The sequence below is a fragment of the Mugil cephalus genome, chromosome 7 (genome assembly GCF_022458985.1).
Source record: "Mugil cephalus isolate CIBA_MC_2020 chromosome 7, CIBA_Mcephalus_1.1, whole genome shotgun sequence".
Classification (NCBI taxonomy): Eukaryota; Metazoa; Chordata; class Actinopteri; order Mugiliformes; family Mugilidae; genus Mugil; species Mugil cephalus.
Window position 1 is genome coordinate 10,603,436 of NC_061776.1, and position 17,131 is coordinate 10,620,566.

General features: G+C 44.5%; 1 protein-coding gene across 18 annotated transcripts in view; it reads left to right on the forward strand.

Moving 5' to 3' along the window:
• Nucleotides 1-17,131, forward strand: part of LOC125010559 (receptor-type tyrosine-protein phosphatase F) — a 160,370-nt gene that overhangs the window by 70,943 nt on the left and 72,296 nt on the right. For all 18 annotated transcript variants that reach the window (XM_047589289.1, XM_047589288.1, XM_047589293.1 and 15 more), the window contains exons 3-4: nucleotides 821-966; nucleotides 1,817-1,958. In XM_047589289.1, the coding sequence (XP_047445245.1) occupies nucleotides 821-966; nucleotides 1,817-1,958 (288 nt within the window). The remainder of the gene's footprint in view (nucleotides 1-820; nucleotides 967-1,816; nucleotides 1,959-17,131) is intronic.

The window sequence follows — 17,131 nt, forward strand, 5'->3', positions numbered from 1 at the left end:
AACACATGAACGGTGGCGGCCATTGCTGGATTTTCCCCAGCGTGTGCTCAGCGAGGGAACCCTGGCGTCTCCTGTGCGTACACAGCGTAATGATTTACCCCTTTGTGCACGTCTCCGTGGGGCGGTCCGCTCGATTGTGGTTCAGGTGTTCCCCACCTGCCTCTTTAATGACGCTGAAGATGAAACGCGAGCTTGCAACAAGGACGTCGTGTCGCGTTACAGAAGCGGGGATTACGCTCGTCTGCGACTGTAAATAAAGCCGAGAGCATGGCGGCCGTAGCACGGAGCTAAGGTGTGCTCGTTGTAGTCCCACGTCAGCTTTGACGGGTTGTCGATGAAACACACACTCTATTGTCCTGTGCACAATGACACTGGGTGTGGTGCTCTGTAAAACCCTGAAGGCAAACAGGAGACAGAGGTGTTCTCCGAGGTAGTCTGCGATGTTTTAGGCACGCATGATCGGAGAAGCCGTAAACACGGTGGGTGCACCCAGTTTCAAAACCTTATCAGGCGCAAATTATGGATTAACTGAATGGATTTACTCCCGAAGCGGCTCGTGAGGTTTTCTCAACACGATACACTGACAGACAAAAGGTTAAAATGCGTCTCTGGTGATGTGACGACAGTGCCCGGCGTGAGTTTTCTCATGGTCGCCTTTGTGTGGAGAAAGTGATACCCTTAGATAAGTTTTACATGCTTACGTGGCAGATGCGCTAACGTCACCTTCACCCCTCCTTCTCCCTCCACCTCTTTCCCTGCCATTAACTTCTCTCTTCCCCCCCCCCCCCCCCCCCCTCCCTCCTCTCTCCATCTCCCCCAGGCGGGCCAAGTTTTGTCAAATCCCCCGAGGACCAGACGGGCATCTCAGGCGGAGTCGCGTCGTTTGTGTGCCAGGCCACCGGGGAGCCCAAACCCAGAATCACCTGGATGAAGAAAGGCAAGAAAGTCAGCTCCCAGCGCTTCGAGGTGAGCACTCATGCGTGACTCTCGGATTTCTGAGACGCACAGTGGCACACACACACACGACGCAGGCAGACACGAACACAGCAAAACAGTTCATGCGTGGTGGGGCTTTGCACTGCTTTTGTAAGCCCCTCTCGTTAAGGCGGACGCATCCACACGTGAACGCGCGCTTGAAGCGTTCGCACGCTCGCGCGACGCACACAATGAATCGCCCTGTTATTGAGAATCAAACCAGCTCTTCTCTTCTCCAAGCGAAACCAGACAGGCTTTTCTTCTCTTTAATCTCCCTCCATCTTGATTTATAGAGTCCACTTCATCTCGCTCCGTCTTTTCACACCCTCGTCCTTCCACTCCCATTTCTCAGCCGCGCCATCTCCGGCCGCACACCCCCTTGATGTGTTACTTGATGTTTTTCCCCTCCTTCTTTTTTGAACCCATGAACAGAAGGGGAAAAGCCGTAGGTGGGAACTCTCTCTGTTTCTGCCTCGGCCCTTTAACATGGCCGTAGTGGTTGGCGTTCCTCAATGTGATCCCGGCGCGTCAGTGTTTTGTGATGTGACATCATATTATCGTTCACTCCAAAAATGATGATGCATTCTGGTGCCGTTTTGCCGTGTGTCACTGCAGGACGTGGAAGCACGCTCTTGTAAAACTAGCAGAGCAATAAAGCCGACATATGTTTCGTTTTTTCTCTCTTCAGAAGCACAAAAACTAAATAAATAAAAAACTCATGAAAACTGTGCGAGTTGAAAAGTATTTTTTTGCCGCAGAAAAAGAGGCCTTTAAATGTGACTCTCCTGGCCTTTCGTTTTTTTTATTTATTTTTTTTTTTTTTTTGCCGTGACTCTCCCAGGTGATTGAATTCGATGACGGCTCGGGCTCCGTGCTGCGGATCCAGCCGCTGCGCACGCACAGAGACGAAGCCATTTACGAGTGCACAGCCACTAACAGCGTTGGCGAGATCAACACCAGTGCCAAGCTCACAGTGCTTGAAGGTAAGATAAGTCTTTTTTTTTTTCCTTTTTTTCACTCGGTTTCTCTCTCAATCTTGCTTTCGCTCTCAATCTTTACTTTTAAAATAGTTTCCTCCTTGTCTTCCCAGCTGCTCCTGCTTCTGGGAGCTTTTATTCCAGCACATGCAAAAGCAAATACGAGTGTTTGCCTTAATAATTCATACATTAACATTTGCAAAATCTCCACATTCCTGGTGCTGGCAGTGTCATGGAAGAGCAGGTACTGTATATCTTAATGTAAACTCAGCAAGGAGAAAAAGAAAATATGCAAGTTTTAAAAAGATACAATAGAGTTCAGCTCTTAAGCAAATGTATAGAATGCAATTTAGTTATTTATGAAGGAATATTTCCTTTTTTTTTGCGGGTAAAACGCAACATTTTATTGTTGTCTGAATAATTTATTGTAACAAAGCACTCCTATATTCAGTTACAAAGGAACAGCCGTCGTGAATACTGACTGAGGCTAAAATATGTACGCATTTGTAAATAATCTATTCGGGCTATGAGACTCGGTTAGACACGGCGAGAAAAGTATTTGTGAGTTTCCATGTGAGGATACCCTTCGTGCCTCCTTTCCCTTCCAGCCCACAGTTAATGCATGCGATTGATATGGACAGAGGTTCCTCACCTACCCCTGTGCACTCTCCCATATCACTGAGCTGTGAGCATAGATTTCTTCTTTAATTGATTGTAATTTTGTCACGTGGCTGCTGGTCCACCGCAGGGGGAGCTGATTTCATTAGCAACTTTCAAGGAAAAAAAAAAAAAAAAAAGAATCTCCGGAGCTAGCCAGAGGGAGGATTAAGGCCGTCCGTGGCCATTACGCCTGCATTAAAACAGATCCCCTCTCATTCAAATACAGCCCATCCCCTGTCTGAATCCTGTCTTTCTTACACCCACCTCCTTTTTTTTTTTTTTTTTTTTCTCCATCCACGCTGATTTGATGATATCACTGACTGGGCTTGCGTAATCTCCCCATGGGGCTTTTCTGTGCTGAAAAGAAAGGTTTCCTTTTTACCCTTCTTTTCCGTGGCCGTGGTCCGCGCAAACAAACAGCGCTAACAGGACATGAAGCTCACGCAAACGATACAACATTCATCATCTTAGTTAGTGTTGAGTGGCCGCGCTCGGCTTCCCTCGGTTACTAAAATAAAGATGGACAACAGTCTTACTCAACAGCGAGCAACTACTGTTCTCACCAGCGGACGTGCTTTGCATGAAGCCGTCTCCTCCGTGTGATCCTGTTCTCAGAGTGCTAGCTGCTAGCTCCGTGGGAAAGCGCCGTACACACTCTGCTCATGATGCCGCATCTGTCGGCTTTTATTAGCGCACACTGTATTTACTGCATACATTTCGAGCAAGGGATGTTTTTAATGCCCTGTATTAAATTTTCATAGCACCTTCTTGAGGCTGCATTAAGGAACAGTCTTTATGATAATATTGTACTGACAGATGGAAGGGATGTCTCATTCCGCACCTCTGCGCAGATGTGTGAGCCTCGTTGTTTGACATGCCCAGGGCGGTGTCAATCCAGCATCGACTCCTTTCAGCATGTTGACAATCCAACCGATCTTCAATCCCAACATTCATTTTAATCTCCACTAGAAACCTGTAAAGTTCTGCGAAGGCTTCTCGCACGTTTGTGGCGTTATTGCGCTGACGCCACCCGCCCACAGACAGCCCTATAAATCCTTTCCAGAGCACTCAACCCAGGCCTCCGTAGTTGTTCCCGCTACCGTAAGGAGACTCCAGAACCACATTTTCTGCATTGATGACACACGCACAGACTCACAAGGTGAAAACAATACCAGACACTCTATCGCGGGCTAACAATGTGCGCTCATAAAAAACGGTGGACAGCTGTTCTCAGTCTACAAACTCGAGCAGGCCTATGCTACCTGCCCAGAGTGAAATGGCAGCCTGCCAAAGTAAATGAAGCACTGGTGAATTTGAGTTCTTCGTCAAACCTTTGGCAAGGAAAACAGAGACATATTTACTTCTGAATCTGGACTCCGATAGGACTTTTCCCCATTTGCTTTATGTCGGAAGAAGCAGCCAGGAGATTATTAACTGATACAGCGTAAGGCTTGCTGAAGCGATAGTGTTTTTCGAATCCTTGTGTCTGTTATTGCTAAAAGTATCTTCATTATATTTGAACTGTAATCATAAATGGGGGGGGAGTGATAATCTTTCAATTAGTCTATGAAATAACTCTTTTCCCCTTAATGCAGTCAAGCAGGCTGAAGAAGAACAGCACCGCGCGTCGTATCTAATCAAAGTAATCCTTTGAATCTGCTCGTCCAGAACCGAACGCACAACCACATCGATGCATATTCACTGACACAAACCCACTCAGTGCAAACGCACATACCCTAACAGAGCGATGACGTCAGCCCTGCTCTATTTATAGGCCATTGTTTGTAGCCTGGTGATACATCAAGTTATGATACATCAATATCAGCAGTACTACATGAGAAAACACCAATACAGCAACAAACACACGGAGACAAATGACCCCTCTCCCTTAATGGGCCACTGGTTGCCAGCGCGAGGACTCGCCGTCACGTCCGAGTGTTGCTTTCTTTTATGTCTTTAACCAAATTATAAAATCTGGATGCATATGACTGAGATGTCATCTGTAAACTTCAGTCATTGTGGTGTCCTTGAGTAAACCACAGAACCCGTAGAGCTGCTCAGTGACTGCTGAAAAAACCTGTCACGTCTCGGTTAAGTCTCACCAAATAAATAATGAGGTAAAAAAGACCCCCTCCCCTTTTTTACCTAAAGAAAAACTCCTTACGTGAATTAAAGTACATGTGACTTTGCATCCACATGAAGTTGTCAGAATACAACGAGCGCGCCCATCCATCCGGGGAGGCAGCAACAGCGGTGAATTCATTAGAGCGCTAAGTCGATCTGGATTATAGGTTTTAGCAGAGCAAAGGGAGGTCGAGCATTAATTATGATTATTTCATATACTGGCTCTTTATTTTGTTATGCCAATCCAGCAAAATATGGATTATGACAGTCACACCGTGTGCGGAGAAGGAAGAAGTAAGAAGGCTAACGTGTGAAGGAAAGTATCAGGGATCAGGAGGGCATTATAGTGTCTGGGTCACTTTCTTGTGATTTTTAGCTGAATAATAAAAAATCCGACCGTGTTTATTTGGTGTGAGTAAACCCGACGCGTTATGTAATGCCAGGGGACTTCAAGCGCCGTGTTAAGAATGTGATTTTGTTATTTTAGGTTGACCTCGCTGGCGCCTAATTCACTTTCCGAGCCATTGTATTTGCGTCAAATAATGACTAAGTCGCACGGTGACTAAGATGAATGTTGCTCATCTTTCTATTGAATATCCAGCTTGTATGTATATTATATAAAATATATCACACTGGACCTGTTCTTTGAGATGTCATGCTACGAATCATTTACCTGTGGGGAGTTGCGACTTGCGTGTTTTCATGCCAGCCAAGTCGGGCTTTAGCACTTTTGCAGTCATGAGTGCGGAGTCGCTCTGTAATTCTGTCACGCTGTAACAGCTCCGCTCTTTGTTCGACGCAGTTCTCACGACCCTGCCCGAGAGGTCGCACCGCTGAGACGTACATACGCGCCCAAAATCAGCTCAGCCATTCGTCATTGTGTGTGCGTCAGAGAGAGTCGCACACACCGATGCAGAATGAAACCTATGGAGTTGTTCCTCTATTGTTGCCGCACTGTCGTAGGTCAGCTCGTGAGGACTCGTTCTTTCTTCTTCCACTGTGATGTTTTGAACAATGGCCTTACATGCAAAATTTCATTCCGTGTGTGTGTGTGTATGAGATGGAGAGAGTCGGAGGACTGTGTGTAGGTCTGACCTGTATGGATAAATAATGATGCAGACATTGCTGAGGGCACTGGGGGAGGTGAGATTGAGAAATATCGTTGCAGCCTCTCATTCCTCTTTCTTTCACTCTCTTGTTCATTTTCCATCGCTGCCTCATATCTATAATCTCTTCGTATCTGCATGTTTCTCTATTGTGGACGGTGTGGAGGCGCTGTGACGTTGTAGTAGGGTAGTATATAGCGATGACCAGAGGGAACAATGACTCATTACACGGGTAACGATGCCAATGTTCTGACCTTGAGCGCCCCCCCTCCTTGTATTGAACTGCCTCAGTAAATGTCCAGGTAAATGGTGCTTGTCTCAGTGATGTATGAAATAAACTACTGCCGGCCAGAAAAGACATCTCAGCTCACAACATCAGTCTTAAATGCGGTGCGCTGCCACTTCTTCGTGTCAAGGCAATATTTCACATTTTCCTCGGCGTTAACATTTGATGATGGTGTAAAAAAAATGTAAAACGCGGTGACTCAGATCAAGAAATGACTAACGTGGTGTCGAAACCGTGCCATGATACTAATGGTGATGAGAAAACTGATGAGAGTTTTCGCAATTGGAATTTGACTATTTTCTTCTAGAACCTAATTCTGATGAAACCGCCTTGAGCAGAAACCTTTAAAAACACATGGTTGTAATTGGCTTCTATCAACAACCGGGGAATTGCAAAAGTTCTGGGAAAGGCCTACAGTGATGGAGACTGAGAAATAACAAGCCGACAGAAATCGCTCTGATTTTTTTTTAGTGCAGAGATTCAACACAAACATCTAATTGGAAGACACATATCACATGGGAAGGCAGTGCTGCTTTTGTGGCATAAGAGCAATAACTGTTTGAATTAGCTCTGTGTTTGCAAGCAGAGAACATAAGTGATGTGTTGGGTAGAGATTAATCGTTATGTTTTTTTTAGGGCCGATACCAACTGCTACTGATACTGCTTTTTCTCCCTCAGTTTACATGATAAAATTGACACAACAATAATACTCTGCTAGTGGGGGAGGGTCAATATATGGGCTACACATACTCTGCTAGTTGGTGAGGAGGAATATATGGGCTGCACATACTCTGCTGGTGGGGGAGGGTCACTATATGGGCTGCACGTACTCTGCTAGTAGGGGGAGGGGAATATATGGGTTCCACATACTCTGCCAATGGGGGAGGGGAAATATATAGGCTGCACTTACTCTGCTAGTGGGGGAGGGGAAATATATGGGCTGCATGGGTTCGCACCCGCATATTGGCCGATACCGATACCAGTTAAAAACCCAAATATCGGCCTGATATGTCAATCTGTAGTGTTGTTGAGAGATAGAAATCTTCACAAAGTGATTGCAACCATTTGTAAAAATCAAATATTAAATCCCAGGAAAGAGAAAATATGATTGCTTCAGCTATGACTTAAGTTTCACTCGAATTATTTATTTTATTCTGCACTATTCTTCTTCCACGAAAATCTAAAACAAACTGAAATGTCAAGCTGGTATCTGCAGAGTGACTAATAGAAGAAATATGAGCAGAAAGTCAGGTATGTTCTGTGGCTTTTCTGCCTCTTGTCCTTTGGGAGACGGCGGGCCTGTCTCTAGAAAGGAGGAATGTTATCTCATAGTACCAGATCAAAAGCCCCGTCATTACCAGAATCCTCCTCTTGTCAGACCACGAATTAGAAAGACTCTCCTTCAGACCAGAAGTTTTTTGAAGTTCCCTGGCAACTCCTTTCTGAACATGTAATACCAAGAAGAAGAAAAAGAAGAAGGGGGGAAAAAAAGTAATTTCTGGAAAGGTCAAGCGAGAAATATGCAAGCATTCAAAGCTTCTGTGGTCGATAAAAAATAGTCCCTTGCTCGGTGAAAACATGCCAAACATCAAGCAGTGGAGTGATATAGCTCCCTGTAATACTAATAGAGTTCTGCCCTATGAGTCAATTTTATGCCTCTCTAATTCTAAGACGGGGAAGGAGGCCATAATTATACAGCTGTGTTGAAAACTCTTGAAAATGTTCAAAATGGAATTCAGTACACTGTCTCAGCTTTAGTGCGTTGACTGTATTTAGTGGTCCTGTGTTTGGTGGCAGTAAACAAATTACAGCCTCACCGGTGAGAAAAAAGGGGCCTTTTATTTGCTTGCCACGCATTACAGTCCCTGGTGCAGAGGCAGAAAATGACTGCGACACAATGCCAGTAATAAATATCTCAGGAGCCAGGCAAGTGCGGACAACAAACCTGACTGGATAAACAGCATAGAAATCTCATTGCGCCTCTTCCCCGGGCAAGATAAATACATACAGAAGCTATACCAGAATGATTAAATACCGAACCCTGCTACTCTCACAACTTAATCCTCTCTTTTCCTTTGCGCTATTCAAATCATTCACAATGACCAAAATAAGGTCTGCTGTGTAACTGCTGTTCCCCACATTACCTTTTCAATCTGCGATTCTCTTTTACAATGCTGGTGGGTTTTTCCTACCGTGTTTTAGCCCTTACATTGTACGAGAAGGTGAGATGACAGTTCATGTTTAACATTGCGTGCTGTAGTTGTTGTACTAGTTAAAAGTGACACAGAGTGTGAAGGTTTGGGTTTAGCTTTGCTACAACAGGGCTATTATCTGTCAAAACATGCTAAAGGACTTGCAGTAGCACAGGCCTGCACTCACGCAAAAGCCATTCAGGCACACACACCATCTACAGGTGTACTCCACGCACACACACAGATTGTATTTTTGAGCTCCATTGTGACAGTCTGTGTCACAGATTTAATTTCTCCCACCATCTGCTGGCTGGAGACCCAGCATCGTTGATCATATCCAGCCTGACAGATACAAACTGCATCTGTCTATGCTACGCTTCTCCCAAGGACTCGCACAATATGGCCGAGTGGAATCGGTCTCCTGACCGCCCAATCTGCATCCTTACATCCTTTCTTCCAAGGACTTGGACGCGTTATAAGTAGGGCAGGGACGATTTTCAGACTTACACCATCTTCATTGCACCTTGTTTTTTACGAGAGAATGCACAGGAAATTAACAGGAAACACAAACAGGCGCCTCCTAAAAAGAAAAAAAAAACACACACACATGCACGCACACCCTGGCACACATACACACAATGATTAATCACTGTATTTTTACCAACCCACACGCTCTCCGCCCTTTCCTGTCTCAACTAGTCAGTGACTCGTTCAGTGTGCTGAAATACTCATGAGCGATTGTTGATTTTAGCGATGGACAAGTCATAAACCGTAAACTGCTTCTTCAAACTGTGGTGACCTAGAAACCCAGTCTCCAAGAATCCCCGCCGACGTGGTGTATGTGCGGCCGTGTGCGTCCGTCTTTGTGTGATCAAATCTCCAAAAACAATATTATATCACCTACTGTTGTCTTAATTCAAATAACTCGGACCAAATGTGGCGTGATGGATCAATTGCGCCCATCCGCGATTACAATTCTCCCCAGTTAATTGATCTACCCTGTGAGCTTTATTATACGGTGGACTACATGTTTCACATAAAACGCCATGGATGGAGTTGTTTTTCCTTCGAGGCGTTTTATCATCTGTACTTGTCAATCAATCGCTGCGTGCTGTTGGCAAGCTGTATCTGCGATGTCTGGTATGTCTGCACCGTCAGTACTGATCATGTCTGTGGCCTCAGGGAGGAGGGAGAGACCGAGGCACAGCAAATGGTTACTAGAAACATTAAAAAAAAAATAAATAGAAGAACCAAGCCAGTCAGACATTTAATTATTACTGAGGAAATTAAGAGTGTTTCTATTTTTTCTGTTGTTTGTTGTTGATGCGCAGGTGGTGAATTGGACTGGTTCTTTAAAAGTCACTTGTTCATTACAGGTTTTGGCTGCTTCCCACCACTTTCTAGATTGCGGAAAGCATGTAATTTGGTATTAAAACCTGAAAACACATCTGCAGACTGTCCTAATGAGTCAAGAGCGGATTTAAATTCCTCTAATTTATACCATCACTTCAGCCACTTTGCAAAAGGATTCTGCTTCCTGAAAGATGTGAAGAAAAGCCCCAGCGTTGGAAAGTATTTATCCCATTTTAAGTGGGCCAGTTATTTTTGAATTTGTGCTTTTAACACAAAGGAACTTTCTGCTTCCTCAAAATGAACACATTTTCTCGACTTCTAAGGAGGAAAAGGGGTGGGGGCTGTGGAAAAGCTAAATGAATATAGATGGAAATCGTCCTCTGATTCATTTATGATGTTGATGTGAGCTCTCTGTTGTGGGGAAGACATCGGAATTTTTTTTGTCGCTCGACTCAAAGCAGTTATAAATAATAAAAGTCATCTTTGTTGTCTTTTGTATACAAATACACAGGGTGGACACTGCCGAATGTGGGAAATATCGAACGCACAACAACAGAAGCATTAGCAGTTAGCTTTAGCATCATTAGCATCACAGTAATTGTTTATTCCAGAGCTATTGTGCTGGTTTTCACAGTGTTGCATAGGTGTTCCTATTGTCGTGTCGACACCGCGTGCCGCACATCTTGCACACTGACACTTTGTCACCGTTTGAAACGCGGAGTTACGGCCTCTGTTGATTGCGGGGACTTATTGTGCTCCTTATCTGGACACGGCCTCTGGGTTTCAGGAGATATTGGAGATGTGACAAGACATTCGCATCATTTAATATCTGAGCATCGTCAGGGAACAGGCGGGGATATCCACGAATTAAATATCTGCCACAAAACAGCTGCAACAGGCCTTATATCATTCAATTACAGACATGACTTGTTTGTGAGACCGTGGCTTATGTGATTGTCGATAGTTTTGCCTCTATGCGTTCTCTTTTCATCAGAGTATTAAACAAGTTGTCAGAGTTTTTTTTTTTTTTGCCTTGGAAGTTTTTGTTCTCCCCTACATTGGCGCGCTCTCACTCTTGATCATCAGAGCCCCGAACGCTTTTAGTTTTTATTGGAGTGCCATGATTTACTCCAAACCAGATCGAGTCAAGCAGCAAAGTGCGAAGATCCAATCACCTTTTCTTTTTTTTTCTTTCTGAATTCTAAGCCGTCTCTCAGAAGATAAACGCACACAGTGATGGAAACTGTCACTCACGAATGTGCCCCTGAATCAAATTGATATTTTAAGGATCAAACCCAAGTCCCTGCGTTCTTAGACCTGAGTGCTCTGAGAAAAAGCTCCAGTGTAATGTCGCATCAAATCAATTTGTTCATTACTTCACGGTGCTCTTCTTGCTTTAGTTAAAAGCGTACGATAAACGGGGGTCTCAGTGAATGGGCTCAATGGTGTTCTGTGTTTTTCTGAATTCATCAGTTATTAATAAAGACTGCTGTTTTTTTTCCCCCCATTATCCTCACCACAGCATAGAAGAAAAAGCCATAACAACGCAAATGATAAATCTGATATGGGCTTAGATGAGCTTACTTTTTCACAGATTCCTAAATCAATCATTATTGGTTGGTTTATTATAAACAATTTGATCCAAATGATGTAACAGTGAAAGCAATCCCATGTCTGTCTGTGAGTCAAAACTAATGACTCAAGAGCTCTCCATAAAAAAAGAAAAAAAAAGCTTTATAGTACAATGGAAAACAATTAGCAATCTAATATAAAACCCTGCAAATGGATTTACTTGTGTGGCCCACAGTTGTTGGAAGTGTGTTAAAGTGCATTTTCAGTAGTGTGCCTAATGTGTTTGCCTTTTTTTTTGAGTGCACTGCATTGTAGGCCTGTGCGGTATACTGGTTCATACCAAATACCGGTGTTTTTTTTCTTCCATTATGATATGAATCTTTAATATACCAACATACCAGTGTATTTGAAACGATGCGCCGCGAAACACTGTTTCACACCGGACCATTTTCAGCGTAGCGAAACGTGTACTGTGTCACTGCAAGGGGTGGTGAAGATGGAAATGTACGAAAAACGTCAGAACCAGAAAATGCCAAAAACAAGGTGGCGTGTCGTTTTTTTTTTTAGGGTGACCAGGTGCCCCCGATTTCTGAAAAAGCGCCCACAATTTTAGCTTTTTATGAATGCGGAAAAAAAGGGTTTGCGCGCAGACTACAGATATTACGGTAGCCAGTTGCACTGCTATTGAAATCACAGACATAGTAATTTAAATATTTATTTTCTTCTTGATAACATTTAATTTTTATCAATTCCTAACACGGGGACATGCAAACCCGTTTTACTACTAGTGTGGGATTATTCTACAATATTTACTTATCATCACATGGAATTAGTTCATCCTTAGTCAATCGACTGCATTAATTCCTCTGTCAACCAGTAGAAAATGTTGTGAACATGTTATGCATGAAAAAAAAAAAAGTGATATAAATTGGTATGCACCAAACAATTTATTTTAACTATATATAATTTACGACTAAATATTGTATTATATATTACAACTAATAAAGTAAAATCAACACAGTACATAAACATACCCCACCTGATACTTTTGGATCCGTTCCATTGTTAGCTGCATCCTGGGCTTTTACCGGTGCAGGTAAAGAACCAGGTCTACCTCAAAGCTCCGCAGGCCAAAGAGTCAACAGCTCCCCAGGCCCTGACTGGCCATGGATGGATGGGCCTGCTGCGTGTCAAGGGGGGGGTTCTAATGCCTACACTCAATGAGCTGGCTAATGGGAGTCCTTTCACCCTGACCCCTTTTCCTCCCACATTTACACACCGAGCCGCACGAAGCAGGGGAGAGCGGCTTGACTCACCGTCGGCCTTATAGTTCAGCTTTAAGCTTCGCATTTTTCTCATGTTTAAGAGGTCCCATTTGCTCTAAGCTGCTGGGCTGTGTTTTTCAAGGTTGATCGGCCCACTTACACCTGTCAAAGGCGCTGTTGATTTTGCATGCATCTCTCACCATAGAGTGTGTGCAAAATATACAAACCCAGCGTTTACAGTGAGTTATGCCCGCGGAGACAGCTACATGGGCTATATAAATAAATATATATACACTGTATCCAGGCACGAGTGCGTGCGCACACCGTGTACAATCAGTGATCAAATGCAAATAAGATAATGTATCGTTCACAGCTCTAATATTTATTTCTGCATGCACATCGTTGTGTGAACGCTGGGATCAGTTTGACTCATTGCTTTAACTATGTGTTCAGCTGTTTATCTCTCCAAGAATTCTGGTATGACATCAAGACGCACCACACCTGCAGTCAAATTCCTTCGGCGTGTACTCGACTGGTAAACATTTAATTCCATTATGAGTGGTGGAATAAGGCTCGTGTTTACTCCGGGCGTAAGAAAGTGAAAGTCTGCTTCACTGATAGTGGCATGCAGATTCACTGTATCCACAGACCGGGAAACTATTCATCAAACAATGTGCGGCAGGATGTCGTGTTTGTCTTGCCTCTTTGCAGAGGCCGCCCGCCGATGGAACGGCTGCGTTCAGCCTCTCGCGAGGGAAGAAGTTAACAGGTCACGCCCCGATGTGATACTTTCAAACACCCATCACTTCAGCAAACCGCGACATAATCAAAGTTGAGGCTGTCGACATTGACTCGCAGACACTGTGTATTATTCATTATCTCTGACTGAGGGAATAAGTAAAGGCTGTCACCGGAGCCCGGTCAGTGAGGATTTAATTAACACAACCTGCCACATTCCACTACATCCACTGCCTTTCTCGCAACTCATAAAAGCCATCGCTATCTGCCGTAATTACACTAAACGTGTCACAATAAAGCTCAGCCCGTGATTAATTTGAGTTGTGGAGAGGATCAATTAATGCATTTATTTGCAAACCGGCAGCTCCGCTTCCCTTTGTCGACAGTTTCCATTAACTGTCACGCTTTCTGATTTTTGGTCCTGTCCTTGTTCTTTTTATCCCCCCCCACCCCACCCCAAGACACCCGGAGGTACAGCCTGTCTTATTAGCCACGTGGCATTACAACAGAAATTTACCATGAGCCCTGAGGTTTTTTTCTCCATCTCAGAGGCAGTTACATTAATATGAGTATTAAACCGCAAAACCGTGTACTCTGTAATACCACGATCTCAAGGGTCTTCAATCAAACTCCTGTTAGTAGGACCACAAGGCAAGAAGTGGAGCCGTAATCTCAAAATGAAAGCCTACAGCTGTGCTGTACTCTTATAGCGTAGTTAATGGAGGATGTGATTCTGTGCAGCAGTGCTTGTAGCACAAGGTGACTCGGTCAGCATAACCATGTGAATTCAGAAGACCACCCTTGGGTTGCAGTAATGGGTCAGAGGCCAGACTGATGTACTAACTGGTGCGCCGCAGCATAAATAACAGGCACAGGGCATTTGGCAGGCCCGTAGATCATACTGACGACTGTGGAAGTATGATATCAGATAGGAGAAAGAGGGAGAAGTAGAGATAAATAGGAAAGTGGAGGGAGAGATGATAAAAAAGAGTGGGAGGGAAGGAAGGAGAGGAAGGATTGGGGGGGGATTAGATGACTGTTATTGATTATCTGCCTGTAGGCGAGGAAGTGAGGCCAAATGTTCTGCTCAGCCAGACAAAAAAGTGTATTATTTCAAAGGTCATGGCATGCATTACAGTCTTTTTACTCCAAGTACTCTTGGATAAACAGCAGAAGAAATGTGCAGTGATACCGCCAGTAGCAGTTCTAGCATTAACAACCGCATTAGCGGTGTTTTTGTTATGGCTGCTCTCTTGTGATGGTCCGTTGCGTGCAGGTGTGTCTGTGCCTGCAGTTCACTCGCTGTTTGTTTAAGGCGCCATCTCCATAGCGACTGCCATAACACCTGGCCTGAGAGATAGCGTGCCAGAGACAACAGGCTTGACAAGATGTTCAGATGTGTTTTTAACGCGCGTTTCAATGCAAATCGTTCACTTTCATCCGTTTCGATCCCGACTGTAGTGAAGAGAGTTATCTGTGTATCTGTCGAACTCGTTACGTAATAACCCACCGCTTCACCGCTTCACACTTCCTCAGGTCCGTCTGTGAAAGTAATTGGTTAAGATTTGCATCTTTTTGTCTTTGTTTTTCGTCCTTCTCTTTCTTTTTCCGTGGAGATTTGCGCCATTTTCGCATCATTACAGCAGTATTACACCAATGGCCTCCTTGCCAGGTCTTTGATGTTGGAGCGCACCGTGTCGTCTCTGCTGAGGACACCTCTGCAGCGGGAGATCTGCCAGCTACCATTTCTCTGAAGAACACAAACGTCTTGCTCACATGGCCCTCATGGCAAACCATGTGAGAAAAATCTTTACCTCTGACGCTTTTTTTTTTTTTTTTTTTCCCGTTAAATACATAAAGGCAGTTACATGAATGTCAGCCAGGTCAGTGTGGCTTTCTGTGGAGGCTTGTTAGTCACAGCGTGCTTCTCAACAGTTATCAAAAAAAAAAAAACAACACTTGCAAGTACTGCAGTCTGGATCAAACACATGCACGGGTAAACTAATGTAAATGTTAATAATCTGTTACTGTAACAGGAAATGGTATTATCCCCTGCTCTTTAGTTGATCATCACCATTACCTTGACAGTTAAATGTCAACTTGCTGAATGTTTGGCGCACCGTCAGCGCTTCAGCTATTCGTGGAGCTCTTTCGCTTGAACCCACGTTAGCTCCGGCTTTCTGTTTGCACCTCCCGCTGCCGCCGACACCTCTCACAACACTTCCGCGTCTCGAGCAGATGCAAATGTCTGTCTTGACAATGTTCTAGGACAGAAACAGCTGCAGGCCATGTGCTTCGTTTCAACGCACCGTTTATCTGCTCTTCAGATCCGAACTGACCCCGGACTATCAGAGACGGGGCTGCGTTTAGGTCCGTGTACAGTTCAGGATGTGAGACAGGTGAACAATTAAAAATGGATGAATGTGGGGATTTTAATCTTTTTGCCCATGATGGCTGACAAATTTGATAAAATGTGGTTCTTTTTGGAACATTTAAACATGAGTTCAGCGCCAATTTTTTATTTTTTTTTTACAACAATTGAATCCAAAAATGGACTTGACGCTGTCCAGAAGCGCGTAAACCTTTTGTAACTTGTAAAGGTAGCACGGTGATGTATGGTTAAAAAGGGTAGATTTTAGAGCGGTAATATTTCATGAGGCAAGAGACTGTGTTGCTGCCACAGTGGCCCTTTGGTTCCCGCTATCAAAGGAGACATAACCTTTAATTGTTGTCATCCATCACTTGGCAACAGGCACATGTGGAGATCATAAGGGCTTTTATTTCTTGTTGGAAATAAGATCAACCCAGATCGAGAACACGGGGAAGGCTCGTTTTATTTTGAAGGCAAACATCGACGCCGAATCGGGTCAACTATTGATTCTTATCGACGCAACTCCACCGCCATATGCTTTCCGTGAGGATTTCATATCTAGGTGTATGTTCTTTCCAGTGGTGGCGTAACCCTCACTTAACCATTCACAGCAGCACATGACATCATGACATTAACCCCTTCTCGTGCTTCTGATTATAAGGAGCGAGGAGATAATGGAAATGGAAGTGAGGCAGGCATTTTTTCATTCAGTCGCCTTGTATCGTGTGGCACTATGTCAGGGCTCCCCCCGTTAAGAGGGAAGTGGGGCGTCTGGAGTGTTTTCCCCCATTGAGATGAGTGTGTTTGGGTTGTGGGAAAACGCTGGCTGACGTTAGTGTGGGATTGAGCTCCAGCAGCCTCCCAGTGGGACAGGAGGACAGGGATGGGTCTCTTTCAGCAGGGCTCTGATTAGACCCATCGCCCTAGCTGCCACGCTCCACTCACACTGGTAATTGGAGCTGGCAGGAGGTTGGCATGCAACCCTCCTCTGTCCCCTCTTCTTCTCCTCCCACCCCCTCTCCTTCCCTCCTTCTTCTTTCATTAAATCTTACTCCGCCAGGCTATGGCTGTCGCAGAGACATACCTCCCAGACACAAGAGTGTAAAATTACTTTATCGTCACTTAATTTCGCTAATTACCACGGTACTAGTGCCTCTTCTAAATAATGTTGCCGTACCCTGCCACGTTTCCCCATGCCTTTTGTGTATAATCAAGGCCCCCACTGCTAACCTAATTGAATAGTATAGCCACAAAACCATATTAAGCCCCCCCCCCTCTGCCCTTTCTTTTCTACTGTACAGCTATAAACACCGTAAACTGCAAGTTCATCTGCTAAGCTACTGGTGTTGCATGACTCAGTGCGTGATAAATGGCTGTTGGGAGAACAATGGTCCTATTTATTTTTCCCAATATGGAAGAACCAGTTCATGCGTACCTGGCTTCACGCCTCATGCCTTTTCTGGCGCCGCCTCCGGCCGTGCTCATTTGCAAATCCAGGGCGTTTCTCCTGCC